The sequence below is a fragment of the Lycium ferocissimum genome, chromosome 12 (assembly GCF_029784015.1).
Source record: "Lycium ferocissimum isolate CSIRO_LF1 chromosome 12, AGI_CSIRO_Lferr_CH_V1, whole genome shotgun sequence".
Lineage (NCBI taxonomy): Eukaryota > Viridiplantae > Streptophyta > Magnoliopsida > Solanales > Solanaceae > Lycium > Lycium ferocissimum.
Window position 1 is genome coordinate 44,454,965 of NC_081353.1, and position 18,065 is coordinate 44,473,029.

An 18,065-nucleotide genomic window follows, 5' to 3' on the forward strand; every position below is an offset into this window, starting at 1 on the left:
CCTCCAAGTAAACGAACTTGGTCGATATATATTACGTGGTGAAACATTATTTTCTCAAGCATTTTTTTTTTTTTTTGGGCAAATAAACAAATGCAATAGTACTAACGATAAAATTTATATTGTAAGAGAAAACTATACTCTTATTGAAAGATTACTTACTAGCATCTCTTTAAAAAATTTACGTATGTATGGTGGAAGACTCTTTTGCGATGGACCTTTGAAACCATTGTTTATTACTGTGGGAATTAAAATGAAAATAAGGGTGTGTTTGGTGCAATGCGAATATAAAAAATAAAAAATAAAAACTTTCCGAAAATGACGACTTAATTAGTTTATGATAAAATAAAAATCATGAAAATATTTTGATGTTGGTGTTTAGTTACGTTGGAGAATGAGAAATATATTGCGAGAAAACATGGATTAAATATTGATATATATCAACAAATCATATAGTGAATTGATGAAATTTCGAGTATTAAAAATTGATAATAATGACTAATTAATGTTTAAAATTTTGATTGCAAATTCATAATAGTTATAATTGTGAAGGAAAATGACTTTTCCAAAAGAGAGAAAGGTCATGGGGAAAATATTTTCTTGCAACCAAACATAAAGAATAATTTATTTATTTTTTGGTTTGGGGTGTGTGTGTTGGGGTGGGGTGGGGGGGGTTGAATTCATATAAAATTTTCCATGATAATGCGCCCTAAAGGGATAAAAGTCATTTCTCGTTTGTTCTATGCTTTTGATTACCCTTTATTGTTCATGGACCAAAAGAAAGCTGCAAAAAATTATAAATATTGCCTCCACATGCAGTTGATCTCATCATTCACAAGGCACATGCATTTTCAAATATTATTACAATGAATCTATAAGAAAAGTAAAATAAATTTACAAATTAAAGTCGTCTTAGAAAACATGTGAAGTTTAGATGTGTTTGAAAAGTTCATCAATCATCCTCCGTTCCCATTACATAGCTTGATCAAAATTGATATAGAGAAACAATAATTGTAAATTAGGAACACTAAATTAAACAATAATAAAAAGACAACAATTTAGGAGCAAATTAAAGTCAACTAAGTAAATAATTGAATTTGTCGGCTTGTAATTTAAATTAGTATATGTCGGAACTAAGACCCAATAATATTCTTTGTAATTACACAAAAATGATAGTAATATTCTCTTACATGCACTTACACTTCATAAATGTGTAATTTTTTTAATGAGTAGTAGTAGTAGTAGTTCATACCAAGTCTCCGCAAACAACTAAACTAACGTGGTATTAAATGAAAATGACAGAAATTAATTTACAAGTAATTCTGAAATTAACTATCCAGAGATATGAAGTTAAATAATGTATTAAACTTACTTGTAGTACGGAGAATTGCATTGGGAGTTCCATTTGTAATTATTGAAACATTTTAATGTTCAAGAAAATGTCGTATTCTAAATTAAGTTATTTAGTCTCCGATTTCCAGTTGGCAACGAATAATTTTTGCAAGCATCAAGGAACCAACACTCAACAAACATACTTTAATTTGAACCATGTAGCTTTCATCGTAAAGGGCTCGACTAATCTAAATTCTCACTACATAAGGCCTAATAAAGGAAATTGCTTCTTATCAAAAAAAATAATAATTCATTTTTAGAGTTTGAATCTGAAATCTGATCAAGGGTGGAAGAATATTTCATCCATAATTCCACCACATCCATTAATATGCACAGGGGCGGTCCTATGTGGTTTCAAGTGGGTTCACTGAGACCTTCGTTGAAAAATAACTTTTGTATATATGTATATTTAATACTTTTTTAAAAAATATATATGTATATACGGTTATTTATATATTTCTTATATATTAAACCCACTTGGTAAAAATCCTAGGTCCGCCACTGAATATGCAAAAGATATTCCAAAAAGATATTACATCAATGAATAGTTATTTGTAAATAGAAAACAGCAAACAACATAAATACATAATTGTGAGATCTCACTCTCATGAGACAACACAAAGCTAGAGTACAAAATGCAAGAGAAGTGGAAATATATTTAAATTAGCACTCACTTGCCTTAAACCATTATATGGGATGTTTCTATTTACACGTAAGCATTATATTGTTTTTATTGTGTGTGTAGCAGCCAGCAGGTAACTACTTATTCAAGAAGTACAACGGAAAATTCAAAGTGATCCAGTAATGGACTTTAATAAGAAAAAACTGTTAGATTAATCTAGCTGTTTAGAGTTCAATAATAGTTCTAGTCTTTGATTATCAATCAGATTAATTGAATTGGTCACTCATTGACAACTCTATACCAGCTAGTAGTTCTCATGAAATGTCATTATAAATAGTTTGGACATTCAATCCCCTAAAATCATCACTTCTCAACTAAAACAATAAAGCCTTTCTCCTATTTTTTCAAGTTTTTGGAGATTTTTGTAGCCACATTTAGGGGGCTGGTGGTGGTGTTTTCCGGTGAACATGAAGTTCAACGATGGCGGCCCAGCTAGGGGTCGTCATTTGCCACAAATCTTAGTGGCATTGGCCATATTGGCTGTTGTTAATGTAGTGTCGGCTGACCCCTATGTATATTCTTCTCCACCACCTCCATCATATGAATACAAGTCACCACCACCTCCTTCTCCTTCTCCGCCGCCACCTTATGTGTACAAATCTCCACCTCCTCCATCACCCTCTCCCCCGCCACCATATGTCTATAAATCACCACCTCCTCCTTCGCCCTCTCCACCTCCACCATATGTGTATACGTCTCCACCTCCTCCATCACCTTCACCTCCGCCACCTTATGTGTACAAATCACCACCTCCTCCTTCGCCATCTCCACCACCACCATATGTATATAAGTCCCCACCACCTGCAACACCATCTCCACCACCACCATATGTATATAAGTCTCCACCACCTCCATCACCATCTCCTCCACCACCTTACTACTACAAATCACCTCCTCCACCGTCACCTTCACCTCCTCCACCATATTACTACAAGTCTCCACCTCCCCCGTCACCATCACCTCCTCCACCATACTACTACAAGTCCCCACCTCCACCTTCGCCGTCACCTCCACCACCCTACTATTACAAATCTCCACCACCAACTTCACCGTCTCCACCCCCACCTTATTATTATAAATCTCCACCACTACCTTCACCATCACCACCTCCACCATACTACTACAAATCTCCACCACCTCCTTCGCTTTCTCCTCCACCACCTTACTATTACAAATCTCCTCCACCACCATCACCTTCACCTCCACCACCCTATTACTACAAATCTCCACCTCCCCCTAAGTCTTCACCACCCCCACCTTACTACTACAACTCTCCGCCCCCACCCAAGAAGTCACCTCCTCCACCATATTATTACTCCTCCCCACCACCACCAAAGAAATCACCTCCTCCACCATATCACTACACTTCTCCACCACCACCAGCTAAGTCACCTCCTCCGCCATACTACTACAGCTCTCCTCCCCCACCAAAGAAATCGCCTCCTCCACCATATCACTACACTTCTCCACCACCACCAGCTAAGTCACCTCCTCCGCCATACTACTACAGCTCTCCTCCACCACCCAAGAAATCACCTCCTCCACCATACTACTACACTTCCCCACCACCACCTATTCACTATTATCCTCCACATCATCATTTTGTGGTCAAGGTTGTGGGAAAAGTTTACTGTTTTAGATGCTATGATAAGATGTTCCCAGAAAAGTCTCACGCTAAGAAGCATCTCAAAGGTATAATATATACTTTACACCTTACGCTCTCTTTCTTTAATTTCTTCTAATATTTCATCGTAAATCTATTTAACTAACTTCTATTTACATCTTTTAGCATTGGCGCTTTTACTATTCATTAGAAGTGTCTTCTTGGGATTTGGATCTTAGCATCCATTAACTTTTTTATGTTTACATAATATGATGTAAGAAGATGTATGCCTCACCTTCACTAAAATGCCTTTTGAGAATCAATATTTTAAAAAATTCATCAGGCAACCTACCAATAAATTATGTAAGAAATACAAAACAGTTTACTTCCTACACAGAAAACAGTCTCGACTTTTAATGCATATGCAGCCTCCTGAACTTGTTCCTTTTTTTCATTTTGGCACCTCAACTAAGCGTTGTTCCTATTGAACCCACGAACTCGCCCTCAAGGGTGTCTATCAAACACAATTCACTTACATAGTATTATATCTTCAATGTAGCAACATGCTAATATATATTTTAATTTAATTATGCCATTTTTTAGCTAAGATTAGCAAAGCAATTTTACCGTTTTTAGCGTGAAAAGAAAAGGAATCCAAGTTAGAACCGACACCTCTATGACCTAAAGAATCTGCTTGCACACACGTCTAAAATATTACTTTACCTTCATTACCACAATTTATTTTTTGCTTCTAATAAAAATCATATTTAGAGGGTTTGATAGACACACTTGAGGACGAGTTCAGGGGTTCAATATAAACAACACTTAATTGAGGTGTCAAAATGGAAAAAAGGGACAAGTTCAGGGGCTGCATATGCATTAAGCCTTAATAAAAATTTGTTTTGACATAAACCTTATCTTTCAACTTTTGTTTGTCGTGCTATCATTTGGTTGTTTTGATTACAAATTATTGGCTAACTATTGGTTAAAGTAACAATAATTAAAGTATTATTTCTTGTTTCTGTGAATTAGGTGCTGTTGTTGAGGTGACTTGTAAGGCTGGCGACAAGAAAATTGTGAGTTACGGTACCACTAAGATCAACGGAAAATTCAGTGTCACTGTTAAAGGATTTGAATATCGCAAATATGGAGCAAAGGCTTGCAAGGCTAAACTCCACAATGCTCCAGAGGATTCAAAGTGTGACATTCCTACAGATCTTCATTGGGGAATTAAGGGTGCTAACCTTAGAGTGAAGTCAAAGAATCGTTACGAAGTTGTACTCTATGCAAAACCGTTTGCTTATGGCTCTAAGATTTCTTATGCGAAATGCACAAAGCCCAAACATACACCTGCTCCATACTATTATAAATCTCCACCACCTCCGTCACCGACTTATGTTTATAAGTCACCACCTCCCCCATCCCCGACATACGTTTACAAATCTCCACAACCACCTACCTATTATTATAAGTCTCCGCCACCACCGACTAAGTCTCCATCACCTGCTTACTATTACAAGTCTCCACCCCCACCATCACCAAAACCTTCACCTGTATATTATTATAAATCACCACCACCCCCGTCACCTTCGCCTCCACCTCCTTACTACTACAAATCTCCACCACCACCAACTAAGTCTCCACCACCTCCTTATCACTACACGTCTCCACCTCCACCATCACCAAAACCTACACCTGTATACTATTATAAATCACCACCTCCTCCGTCACCATCGCCTCGACCTCCTTACTATTATAAATCTCCTCCCCCACCATCCCCATCACCACCCCCACCTTATTATTACAAGTCTCCACCACCACCATCACCCTCTCCCCCACCTCCCTACTACTACAAGTCTCCACCACCACCATCGCCATCTCCTCCACCACCTTACTACTACAAGTCTCCACCACCACCTTCGCCATCACCACCACCACCTTACTACTACAAGTCTCCTCCACCACCATCACCATCTCCTCCACCTCCATACTACTACAAGTCTCCTCCACCACCAACTCCCACTTATGTCGTCCACCACCTACCTCTTATGTCTACTCCACCACCACCTCCACCAACCCCTACATACACTACAAATCTCCACCACCACCTTCACCAACCACCACCACCTTACTCTACAAGTCTCCTCCACCACCCACCATCTCCTCCACCCTCCATACTACTACAACCTCCTCCACCATCTCCTCCTTACATCTACAAATCACCACCACCACCAATCCCTACATATGTACTACTACAAGTCTCCTCCACCACCACCACCATCTCCACCTATGTTTACAAATCACCTCCTCCTCCAACACACACTCCTCCACCATACTACTACCATTCTCCACCACCACCATCGCCATCTCCTCCACCTCCATATTAGTCTATCATTCGCCACCACCACCCGTAAAATCTCCACCACCACCATCACCTTCTACCATTCACCACCTCCCTACTACTACAAGTCACCTCCTCCACCGTCACCTTCTCCTCCACCCCCCTACTACTACCAATCTCCACCTCCACCAGTAAAATCTCCTCCTCCCCCCTACTACTACAGTTCACCTCCTCAATCGGTGAAATCATCCCCTCCACCAGTATACATTTACGCTTCTCCACCACCTCCAACCCACTACTAATTTCTAAAAGGAGTTTAGCCATTCTCCATAACCAATTAAGTAAGTGACTCTTTCTCTGTTTCTATGCGATTTACCGGTTGTTCTTCTTATACAATTGAATTAAGGCTCTAATATTGTACTTCTTTTATCATTCTTTAGATCTCAGTTCAATGCAAACAACTAATGATGGATATTTGAGGAGAGGCTTCAAACATCATTGGCATAAAGCAGTTAACAAGGAGCAATTTGTTTCTTCTTCTCTTGTGGCTTTCTTTCACATTGTTATCATTGTATCTTCTTGGTGGAAGTGGCTTCAACAACTTAATTATTTCATAGGAAGGAAATAATTGTTTATTGGTCCTTTGAGGTGTGTCTGACTTTTGATATTTCAAAGGCTTTATTCATTTTCCATTAGTTAAATAGCAACTTGTTTTATGTATCTTCATGTGCTTTATGCACCAAATCAATAAAAGATGAATTTTGTTCTATTCACAGTTTGTCTTGTTCACTCTCGATTGTGAGTCGTGACGTGATGCAAAATTAGCAAGAATCTTTCCAACTACGCCAATATTAATATTGTAGAATTGACCTTTCCATATGTGTATTTAATAAAAATTACCCAGCCAAGGTCGGGATGGTGTTGTACTAATAAAGAGGGTCTTTTTTGGACGAATCGTAACGATAAAGAACTAAATCTCAGTGGATCATGGCAGTCCTTTTTATATGTTGACTCTATCATTGCTGAATTGAGAGAACAATACATAGCCTATGTATCTCATTTCACCAAAAATGTTTAAAAGGTATATATGAGTCGATGCATATGGTAGACCTAACCAAATGACCCTACCTCTACTAAAAAAGATCCAGAATTTTAGATAAATATGTGTGGGAGTATTAATGCACACAAGGTTGTTCGAGCAGAAGCAGAGACGGATCTAGAATTTAAAGTTAATATATTCGATTTTTAAGGTTCTTAACACGAAAATCATTGTACTTTAAAAGTATGAGTTCATATCTATTAACTATCAAATGAGCACCATTACAAGCAGTCAAGCCAAAGACCTTCAAACTATTGGGAGGTAAATGTAGAAGTTAATTACAAGTGCATTGGATAATTTGTTACCACGCAAAATTAACAGCAAAATAGGTAAGGTGCGCACTAGTAGTCAAAAGGCTTATGAAATTTGAATCACAATATTGCAGTTCGAATTGCGATCTCTTGAGTTTTGAGACACCTATCTTCGAATTCAATTCAGAATGATATTTTGTAGTTCACTCCGTCAAGAGGTGTGCCGTTATCGTTATGTAAGAAATATGTGCCTAATAAGTACATTTTAATGGGTGATGAAATATTTTATAACAAATGACCTCAGTTGAAGTGTTAAAATGAAAACTGGTGTCCAATTTAACAAGCTATCATTGTATTAATCCTTACTAATAAAGAGAAACAAACAATAATTGTAAATTAAGAACATTAAATTAAACAATAATAAAAAGACTAGTAACAATTTGGGAGCAAATTAAAGTCAGCTAATTAAGGAAATAATTGAACTTATGTCGGCTTGTAAATTTTAGAATTAGTATATGTCAGAACTAATATCCAATTCTCCTCGTAATATAACAAACATGACAGAAATATTCTCTTACATGCACTTAACACTTCAGAAATGTGTGAACTTTTTAATTAGTAGTAGTGCATACCAAGTCTCCGCAAACAACTAAACTAACGTGGTATTAAATGAAAATGACAGAAATTAGTTTCCAAATGACTCTGAAATTAACTATACTTTGAACCCTTTTCAAAAAAAAAAAAAAAAAAAAAAAAAAAAAAAACTAGACTTTGAACCAAGACTCAACAAACATACTTTGAACCATAAAGGGCTCGGCTAATCTAAAATCACGTTACGTAAGGCCTATTAAAAGGAGAAACACTTTCTATCAGAAATTTCTTCATTTTTAGGACTCAAACCCGAGACCTCAAAAAAAAAAAAAAAAAAAGTTCCAAGATATCTGTTGATGATATGCAAAAGATATCCGGAAAAAAAAATCAATAAATAGCTATTTGTAAATAGAAAACCACAAACAATTGTGAGATCTGACTCTCCTGAGTCAAAACAAAGAGTTCAAAAATGGAAGAGGAGTGGAAATATTTATTTAGCACTCGCTTTAAACCATTTTATGGGATGTTTCTATTTACTTGTTAAAGATGTAGAATGGAAAATTCAAAGTGATCCAGAAATGGACTTTAATAAGAAAAAACTGTTAAATTATTAACCTAGCTGTTTAGAATTCAATGATAGATTTAGTCTTTGATTATCAATCAGATTAATTGAATTGGTCATTCATTGATAACTCTATACCAGCTAGTAGTTCTCATGAAATGCCATTATAAATACTTTGTACATCACTCCTCAACTAAAACACCAAAGCCTTTCTCCTTTTTTTTTTCAACTCTTCAAGTTTTTGGAGATTTTTGTAGCCACATTTAGGGGGCTGGTGGTGGTGTTTTCCGGCTAACATGAAGTTTAATGGTGGCGGCCCACATCATCTTGTAGTCAAGGTTGTGGAAAAAGTTTACTGCTTTAGATGCTATGATAAGAAGTACCCAGAAAAGTCTCACGCTAAGAAGCACCTCAAAGGTATAATATACACTTTACACCTTGTCCTCTCTTTGTTTAATTTCTAGTTCACCGTAAATCTATTTAACTAACTTTTTTACATCTTTTAGTCTTGGCATTTTTACTATTCATTAGAAGTGTCTTCTTGAGATTTGGATCTTAGCATCCATTAAAATTTTTATATATTCACATAATGTGATCTATCTATCTATCTATCTATCTATCTATATATATATATATATATATGCCTCACGTACTAATATGTCTTTTTGAGGATGAAATTTTTGAAAAATTCATCATGCAACCTGTCAATAAATTTTATCAGGTAATGATTACAAAATTTATTCTTCTGGAGTATAACATTCAAAATTATATTAAGAGGTGTCGGTTCTTGAGTTGAAAATAAAGGGGTTGAGTGTTGTAAGGCAAACTCTCTACATGGTCAACTGTGTAAATTCTAAAAATTAATAAGAATTCAATCACTTAAATATTAATTGAAGTATTATTTCTCCTTTCTATGAATTAGGCGCTGTTGTTGAGGTAACTTGCAAAGCTGGTGACAAGAAAAGTGTGAGTTATGGTACCTCCAAGATTAATGGAAAATTCAGCATTACTGTTGAAGGATTTGAATATCGCAAATATGGAGCAAAGGCTTGCATAGCAAAACTCCACAATGCTCCAAAGGGATCAAACTGTGATATTCCCACAAATCTTCATTGGGGAATTAAGGGGGCTAACCTTAGAGTGAAGTCAAAGAATCGTTATGAAGTTGTACTCTATGCAAAATCATTTGCTTATGGCTCTAAGACTTCTTTTGTGAAATGCACAAAGCCCAAACATACACCTGTTCCATAATATTATAAATCTCCACCCCTCCATCACCGACATATGTTTATAAGTCACCACCTCCTCCAACCCCGACAAATGTTTACAAGTCTCCACCACCACCTGCTTACTATTATAAATCTCCGCCACCACCAACTAAGTCTCCACCACCTTCTTATTACTACAAGTCCCCACCTCCATCATCACCAAAACCTTCACATGTATACCGTTATAAATCACCACCACCCCCGTCATCGTCGCCTCCACCTCCTTACTCTTACAAATCTCCACCATCAAACTGGTACAAAGAAGAAATATACTTTTTCCAACACCCTTGAATTATCTGCCTTTATTGTAGAAATGTACAAAACTAACCATAAGAGTTTTATAAACCTTTGTCATATACATGTTGACTGCTGCCCGTCCAGCTTTAGTTTTCATCAATTTGTATAAAGTATAGCTCAGGAGATCCTTACTGAATGCTGATACTTGTTATTGAAAAAATGAAAGAAAAAAAAAAGATCCTTGAAGGAAGTCAAGGGAACAATCAGTTGATAATACCACGGGAGGAAAAGGAAAGTTGGATAAATCAGAACTCAGAAGATTGATAATAGTGCTTGAATTTAATCCTGTTGTTCTTCATTTCTGATCCATTTTGTAGCCACCCATTTCTCTCCTTTGATAACAGGACAACTTCCATGTATGGAAGCCTGTAATGTTGTTTGCACAATTTAGAAACTTGAGATCTACCAGTAGTAAGGGCAAGTCTCCAAAATATATGTGGAGAGAAAATACGGTGATGCAATTTTTGTTGTGCTTGAGTATATGCATCTCGTAATATCATCCTCTGCGCACTAAGTTTTCTGTAGTTCATATATTACTTGTTCTTTTTTAGGATGCAAACATCTTGCATGCAACATGACTTAATGAGATTTTAGTTGTTTCAAGCATGATTAGTTTTGGTATCTAGCAAAGTAGGACCAATTTTCAAACTTTGAGACCATCTCTTCTTTAAATGGATGTGAAGCTGAATTCAACTCTAAGTTGAAAGGCTAAAGCAGGAAACCTCTATTTCTCCTTCAAAATTATTGGTTAGTCTGTGCAAATATTTGACATTATATTGCTGGCTTCTGAACCTCCACTTTTGCAAATTGTCCATCTTCAGTGATTGTTTTCCATCACTAAAATAGTATATGACTGTGAAGCTGGTGTTTTTATCAAATGGCTGGTTCTGAATTTGTGGAAGTTCTACTATCTGTTGGTTCTGCTTGTATTAGTGACCTTGTTCAAGATATCCAAGGTGAGCATAACTGTGTCACTTCCAAATGTTGGAACTGCACACAATTGAAACCTTATATGCAACTTAAGTCAACTGTTTTTGAGTTCTACCAAATTAGCGAAAAGCCAAAAGAAAAAAGAAAAACACAATGATTACCTAGAAATAAAAAACATTCTGTTGTACAATATGATATTACATCACATGAAGCTAGAAGTACCAAGTAGTGTTTTAGCTCAAGTTTTGAAATGCAGTCCGTTCGGCATGAAAATAGTGTTTCTAACAGCTCAAAATTGTTTTTCCTATCTGTAAGTCGCTTCAGTTGTTGTCATCGTGACAACATTTTCTACTCAGTTGATGTCTAGAACGTTTATTGACAAGAATTTGTTGACTACATCAATTGATAGCTGTGAACTCTTCACCTTTTAATGATGTGAATGCGATGATTGGCCATGATATGAATACAATGATTGGCCTTTGTGTGCTCTGTTTGATTCTTTAGCAGTAATGTAGTATCATTGTAGTAATTTCTATATTGCTTTCCCTTCCATTTTCAGATTTTGAGAATGGGTGCAAGTTCAAAATTGTACTTAGATATGCTTCGATAAAATAGTGCCTTATATTGGTTTTGCCATTTAAACAGTTGATTTTCCTTGTTCAATTTCAGATTCAATTTCAACAATCACGGGCTGAGTTATGCAGCAGTCTGCCACCTGGCACAGAGCCTACAGATGAACAATTGAATGAATTGTGGATTGCGACTGTTGGTGGCCCCACTAGGTTTGGCACAACTTATGGAATGGAAAATAGAGCATTTCGTAAATTCCAATCGCCTCTGCAAGGCATAGGTTCTTCCAATGATGTCGGGTCGTCAGATAGAGCGAGTGTTATGGCCATGGAGCAGAAGATCGTTGAGCTATCTATCCAGTTACAGGCCTCGGAGGCTAGGGATGGGCGGAGGGACGAGCAATTTGCGGGTATGAAAGCTCAATTAGACTCATTACTTTCTTCGAGGGGGATTCCCCTTTGTCCTGATGACGCTCGTAGCTCCAAGCGTCAACCTCCCCATTCTCAATCTAGGTCACGATATCGAGAGGTTGGTCAAGAACACCAACTTGTAGATGAGCCAAGTAGTGGTGATGATAATGGGGAGCACGTGTCAAACACACAACGGCATGGTTGAATTTTAAGTATCTTACTAACTTATGAATTTTTTGGTGGATTTGTAAAAATGTGAAAGTGTTTGGTGGATGTTTGTGAATGTTGAAGTAGTTTGATGTTGTAGACTAACTTCATGTAGACGATAATGTTTTGTGGATGTTTGCAAAGGTTGAAGTAGTTTAATGTTTTTTGTGAATGTTGAATTACATTTTGATTCATCTTTGAGGTAGTTTCGAATTGAATTTGATGTAGTGCGGGTTGTAGCATGTTATTATATGTGCTTGTTGGATTGTTGGCACCTATTTGAGCTGGTTCAGCTAAATATAGAATTGGTTTTCATTTTTGGTAGGTGGGCAACTGCAAAAGTAGTAGAATGCTGCCAATTTTTCTACAGAAAACTGACCTCATGAGGTCGGTTATTTTAATTTGATTTTCGTATTTTAAAGAAACCGACCTCATGTGGTCGGTTGTGTTTATATCATTTTCCACATTTTAAAGAAACCTACCACATGAGCTCGGTTGTGTTCATATCATTATCCAGATTTTAAAGAACCCGACTACATGAAGTCGGTTCATGATTGTCATTATTCATAAATTTATAGTTACTGACCTCATGTGGTCGGAAACACAAAAATCAATAAATAAGATTTTCAATATACCGACCACACGAGGTCGGTAACTTGAAAAAATAAACAAAAACTAATATAATTTACAGACCTCATGTGGTCGTTAATGCTTATACTGAAAAAGTAATAATTTAATACCGACCACATGAGGTGTGTTAATTTTCCTTTTTTTTTTTTTGGACGAATCATGTACCGACCACGTGTGGTCGCTTTTTCCCGACCTCATGAGGTCGCTAATTATTTGCGACCTGCCCATACCCGACCTACTTTTGAGGTCGTTTTTTTTCATAAACCGACCTCGTGAGGTCGGAAATATCAAAAAAAAATTTGTCGGTTTTCAGCATTTTTTTAGTAGTGAGTATACTCCACCACCTCCTTATTACCACAAGTCTCCACCTCCACCATCTCCAAAACCTGCACCTATATACTATTATAAATCACCACCACTTCCGTCATCATCGCCTTCACCTCCTTATAACTACTACAAGTCTCCTCCACCACCATCCCCATCACCACCCCCACCTTACTACTACAAGTCTCCACCACCATCATCACCCTCTCACCACCTTCCTATTACTGCAAGTCTCATCCACCACCATCGTTGTTTCCTCCTCTACCATACTACTACAAGTCTCCACCACCACCATCGCCATCTCATCCACCACCTTACTACTACAAATCTCCACCACCACTTTCGTCATCACCACCACTATCTTACTACTACAAATCTCCTCCACCACCATAACCATCTCCTCCACCTCCATACTACTACAAGTCTCCTCCACCACCATCTTCATCTCCTCCTCCGCCATACCACTACAAGTCTCCACCACCACCTTCGCCATCACCACCACCTCTTTACTACTACAAGTCTCCTCCACCACCATCACCATCTCCTTCATCTCCAAACTATTACAAGTAGGGTTGTGCATAAATACCGAAAAATCAAACCGAACCAAACCGAAACTTCAACAAACCGAACTAGTTTGGTTCGGTGTTTGGTGTCCATCGTCAAAAAACCGAAACCGAAATAGCCGAACCAAAGTTTGATAAAACCGAACCGAAAAACCGAACGCACACCGAAATTTAATACATTACCCAAAAAAAATTAAAATAGTCCAGGCCCATTAAGTTTAAAGCAAAAAAAACCCAATTGTAATAAGTTCTCTTTTGCATTTATATCCCTAATTTTCCACTTCAATTGAAAAAATCAAATATCCTTAACAAAGAAAGGTAACTAGGATGTCTCTTTAGGATTAATGTATGTCCTTTATGTGTTTTCTTAATTATTCTTACGGTATGTATATAACACCTAGTAATCCTATGTCATGATTATAGTTTTCTGTTCTTGTGTATCCTGTTTGTTTGATTTTGATTTCAATTTTATCAGTTTTATGTTTTATTGCTTTTGAGAATATGAATTAGTGTCAATGGAATCGCTTCTAATATTATATTAAAAAAACCAAATTGAAAAAACCGAACCGAACTTTAAAAAACCGAAACCGAAAGAACCGAACCAAACATGTCCACCTTCAAAAAACCGAACCCGAAATAACCAAACCGAAGTTTGATAAAACCGAACCGAAAAACCGAACGCCCACCCCTAATTACAAGTCACCACCACCATCACCATCTCCTCCACCACCCTACTACTACACGTCTCCACCACCACCATCACCCTCTCCTCATCCTCCATACTACTACAAGTCCCCTCCACCTCCATCACTATCAGCTCCACCGCCTTAATATTACAAGTCTCCTCCTCCACCATCCCCGTCACCATCTCCACCCTATTACTACAAGTCACCTCCTCCACCGTCACCCTCTCCTCCACCTCCCTACGAGTACCAATCTCCATCTCCACCATTAAAATCTCCTCCTCCCCCCTACTACTACAATTCACCTTCTACCCGTGAAATCACCCCCTCCACCAGTATACATTCACGCTTCTCCACCATCTCCAACACACTACTAAGTTCTAAAAGGAGCTTAGTTGTTCTCCATAACCAATTAAGTAAGTGACTTTTTTCTTTTTTCTATGAGATCAACTTTTTGTTCTTCTTATACAATTGAATAAAGGCTCTAACATTGTACTTCTTTTATCATTCTTCAGATCTCAGTTCAAGGCAAGAAACTAAAGCTGGATTCTTGACAAGAAGCTTCAAACACCATTGGCATAAAGCAGTTAACATGAAGCAATTTGTTTCTTGTTCTCTTGTGGCCTCCTTGCACGTTGTTGTCATTGTATCTTCTTGTTGGAAGTGGCTTCAACAACTTAATTAATTATTCATAGGAAGAAAATAATTGTTTAGTTGTCCTTTGAGGTGTACCTGACTTTGATATTTCAAAGGCTTTATTCATTTTCCATTTAGTTATAGCAACTTGTTTCTTGCATCTTCATGTGCTTTGTGCACCAAATCAAAAAAAGATGAATTTGGTTCTATTCACGGTTTTGTCTTTTTCCTTTTAAGAACATGTTACATAAAAATATTCTTCATGCATGTTGAATTATTAGTGAGATGTCACTTTCGCGACTAACGTGATGCAAAATTAGCAAGAATCTCTCGACGTACACCAATATTAATATTGTAGAATTGACCTTCTCATATTTTTTTCTAATAAAAATTACCCAGCTAAGGTCTGGATGGTGTTGTATTAACAAAAGGGCTTTTAACGGACAAATCAGAACGATAAAGACTTAAATCTCAATGGGTTGTGGCAGTCCTTTTATATGTTGACGCTATGTTTGCTGAATTGAGAGAACAATACATAGCCTAATGTATCTCAATTCACCATAAATATTTAAAAAGTATATATGACTCGAGGCATATGGTAGACCTAACCAAATGACCCTACCTCTACTTGGAGGAAGATCTAGAACTTTAGATAATTATGTGTGAGAGTATTAAGACACACACTGCTCTATTGTGGTTGTTCGAGCGGAAGCAGAAGCAAATCTATCATTAACAATCGATGGTTCGACTTTTAAAGTTCTTAGTACGAAAATTGTTCTTACTTTTAAAATTATAAATTCAGATATGATAACTATGGAGGTAAATGTTGAAGTTAATTACAAGTGCATTAGATAATTTCTTCCTACACATAGTTAACAGCAAAATAGGTAAGGCACACAATAGTAGGTAAGAGGCTTTTGAAATTTGAACCATAATATTGCAGTTCGAATTGTGATCTCTTGAATTTGAGGCACCTATCTTCGAACTCAATTCAGTATTTTGTTGATCACTCTATCAACAAGGTTTGCCGTTATGTAAGAAATATGTGTCTAATAAGTACATCTTAATGGGTGATAAAACATTTTATGATAAATGATCTCAATTGAAAGTGTTAAAATGAAAATTGGTGTCAAATTTAGAGTCCGGAGCCAAAATGGCTTTTTTTATACCATTACACCAAAATGGCATTTTTTTTTTTTTTAAACCCAAATATAAGTTATGTTGCACGGCAACAAATTTTATTTTTTTTTTTAAAGAAAACGAAATTAAAAAAAAAAAAAATTGTTGCATTTTGCAACATTTCCTTCTTTAGCAATGCCATACGTAAATACAACTATCCTTGTGGTGAAAGCACGTTTCACAGTTACCACTTTCTTTAACTAAATATTTATCCAAAGATAACATTTTAATCTTCTGATATTGTTCCAACTCATGCTTAATCTCGGTTTACAAATTAACAACAATTAACATAATATGGGAAAATATGTCCAAAAAAAGCTATTAAATTTAAAGGAAGACTTTGCGTCCATATCACTTGAGTTTGTGGTAATTAAGTTATATCCCAAAGAAATTAACAAATCAATATATAGTATATATAAAAAACCTAACAATAAATTGTTCGAATTAAGCGAATAGTAGTTAGTATCTCACGTTAATGACAATGGGTTCGTGCTAACGTGGTGTTTAACAATTAACATATATAGTATAATATAGTTTGGAATGACAAAACATATATGCTTTTTATTCCCCCATAAGTTTGATAATTCGTTAACAAATTTATTTGTAAGGCAAACTTTCAACCTGGACAAATTATTTTATACGCATAACTTAAACATAACTAAACATAATTCAAAATGAGACTTTTAGTTTCTAAAATTATATTGAGTAATTAAGTTATATCCCAAAGAGTTGGAGTGGTCAAAAACATTGAAGATTTGTCATGTATTAGTGTCCTATGTAATTTTCAGTACTAATTAGGTTGAAGTGAAGTTGTACTTAGATGATTAACAATGGTTGTAGTACTAATTAGGTTTAGTTCTATTTAGATGATTCACAATGTAATCTAATTTTGGTTAGCATATTGAATATGATTATGATGACTTTGTGAAGCAATACGTTATACCAGTTAGTAATGGTTGCCTATTCAACATGTTAACACTAACAAACATTCAATGGAAAATATAAAATAGCAACTACCATTTCAATGCAAATCTAGACAATAAGCATTGACCATTTGAATGCAAACCCGAACCCACACACACTTAAAGGAAAATGGTTAACACTAACCTCGATAAGTTTGATAATTCGTTAACACTTGTATACGGACCGATAACCCCCAGAAGGAATTACTAAATTTATCTAAACATTGCCCTAAGCAGTATTTTTAGTTCCCAAGATAAAATAAAAGTTATATCAAAAAGAGTTGGAGTGGTCAAAAACATTGAAGATTTGTCTATGTATTAGTTTTGTAATTTTATAAAGTAGTACTAATTAGGTGAAGTGAAGTTTCTAATTAGGTTGAAGTAGTTCTATTTAGATGATTCACAATGTAATCTAATTTTGGTTAGCATATTGAATATGATTATGATGACTTTGTGAAGCAATGTGTTAGTAATGGTTAGCCTATTCAACATGTTAACACTAACAAACATTTTACCATTTCAATGCAAATCTAGACAATAAGCATTGACCATTTGAATGCAAACCCGAACCCACACACACTTAAAGGAAAATGGTTATTTTAAGTTTTTTATCACCTTTAATCCCAAAAAAAAAAACAAAAGCTATGTGTAAGTTTAAAAAAAAAAGGCATGCCATTTTCGAATTCCTACTGTCACAAATAAATTTATTTTATATATAAGTTAGGGAAAGAAAACTAAGGTTTTACATTTCCCACTTTATTTGCACAGTTACCACTTTCTTTAACTTTATTAACATTTTTCTGATTAGTCAAATCCATTGGGAAAAAGAAAAAAAAGAGGAAGAGGTGAATATCACTTCGAAGTTCGAGGAATGTAAATGTGTCTAAC

The 18,065-nt window shown here is 36.1% G+C and overlaps 1 protein-coding gene and 1 long non-coding RNA gene across 2 annotated transcripts; both read left to right on the forward strand.

The window, feature by feature from the left end:
* Positions 1-2,366: 2,366 nt before the first annotated feature.
* LOC132039356 (extensin-2-like) lies at positions 2,367-6,061 on the forward strand. Its single transcript, XM_059429852.1, has 2 exons — positions 2,367-3,763; positions 4,707-6,061. Exons 1-2 carry the CDS (start codon positions 2,479-2,481, stop codon positions 6,059-6,061), a joined length of 2,640 nt encoding a protein of 879 aa, XP_059285835.1. The 5' UTR covers positions 2,367-2,478.
* Positions 6,062-6,126: 65 nt separating this feature from the next.
* LOC132040745 (uncharacterized) lies at positions 6,127-6,784 on the forward strand. Its single transcript, XR_009410759.1, has 2 exons — positions 6,127-6,356; positions 6,456-6,784. It is a non-coding gene; the product is annotated as an uncharacterized LOC132040745 (long non-coding RNA).
* Positions 6,785-18,065: the final 11,281 nt, after the last annotated feature.

What these genes read in the sequence shown, in the direction of transcription:
- LOC132039356 (XM_059429852.1), top strand. Translation starts at nt 2,479, where the DNA reads ATGAAGTTCAACGATGGCGGCCCAGCTAGGGGTCGTCATTTGCCACAA. An exon ending in CGCTAAGAAGCATCTCAAAG is followed by an intron (nt 3,764 to 4,706) that starts GTATAATATATA and finishes TCTGTGAATTAG; the next exon opens with GTGCTGTTGTTGAGGTGACT.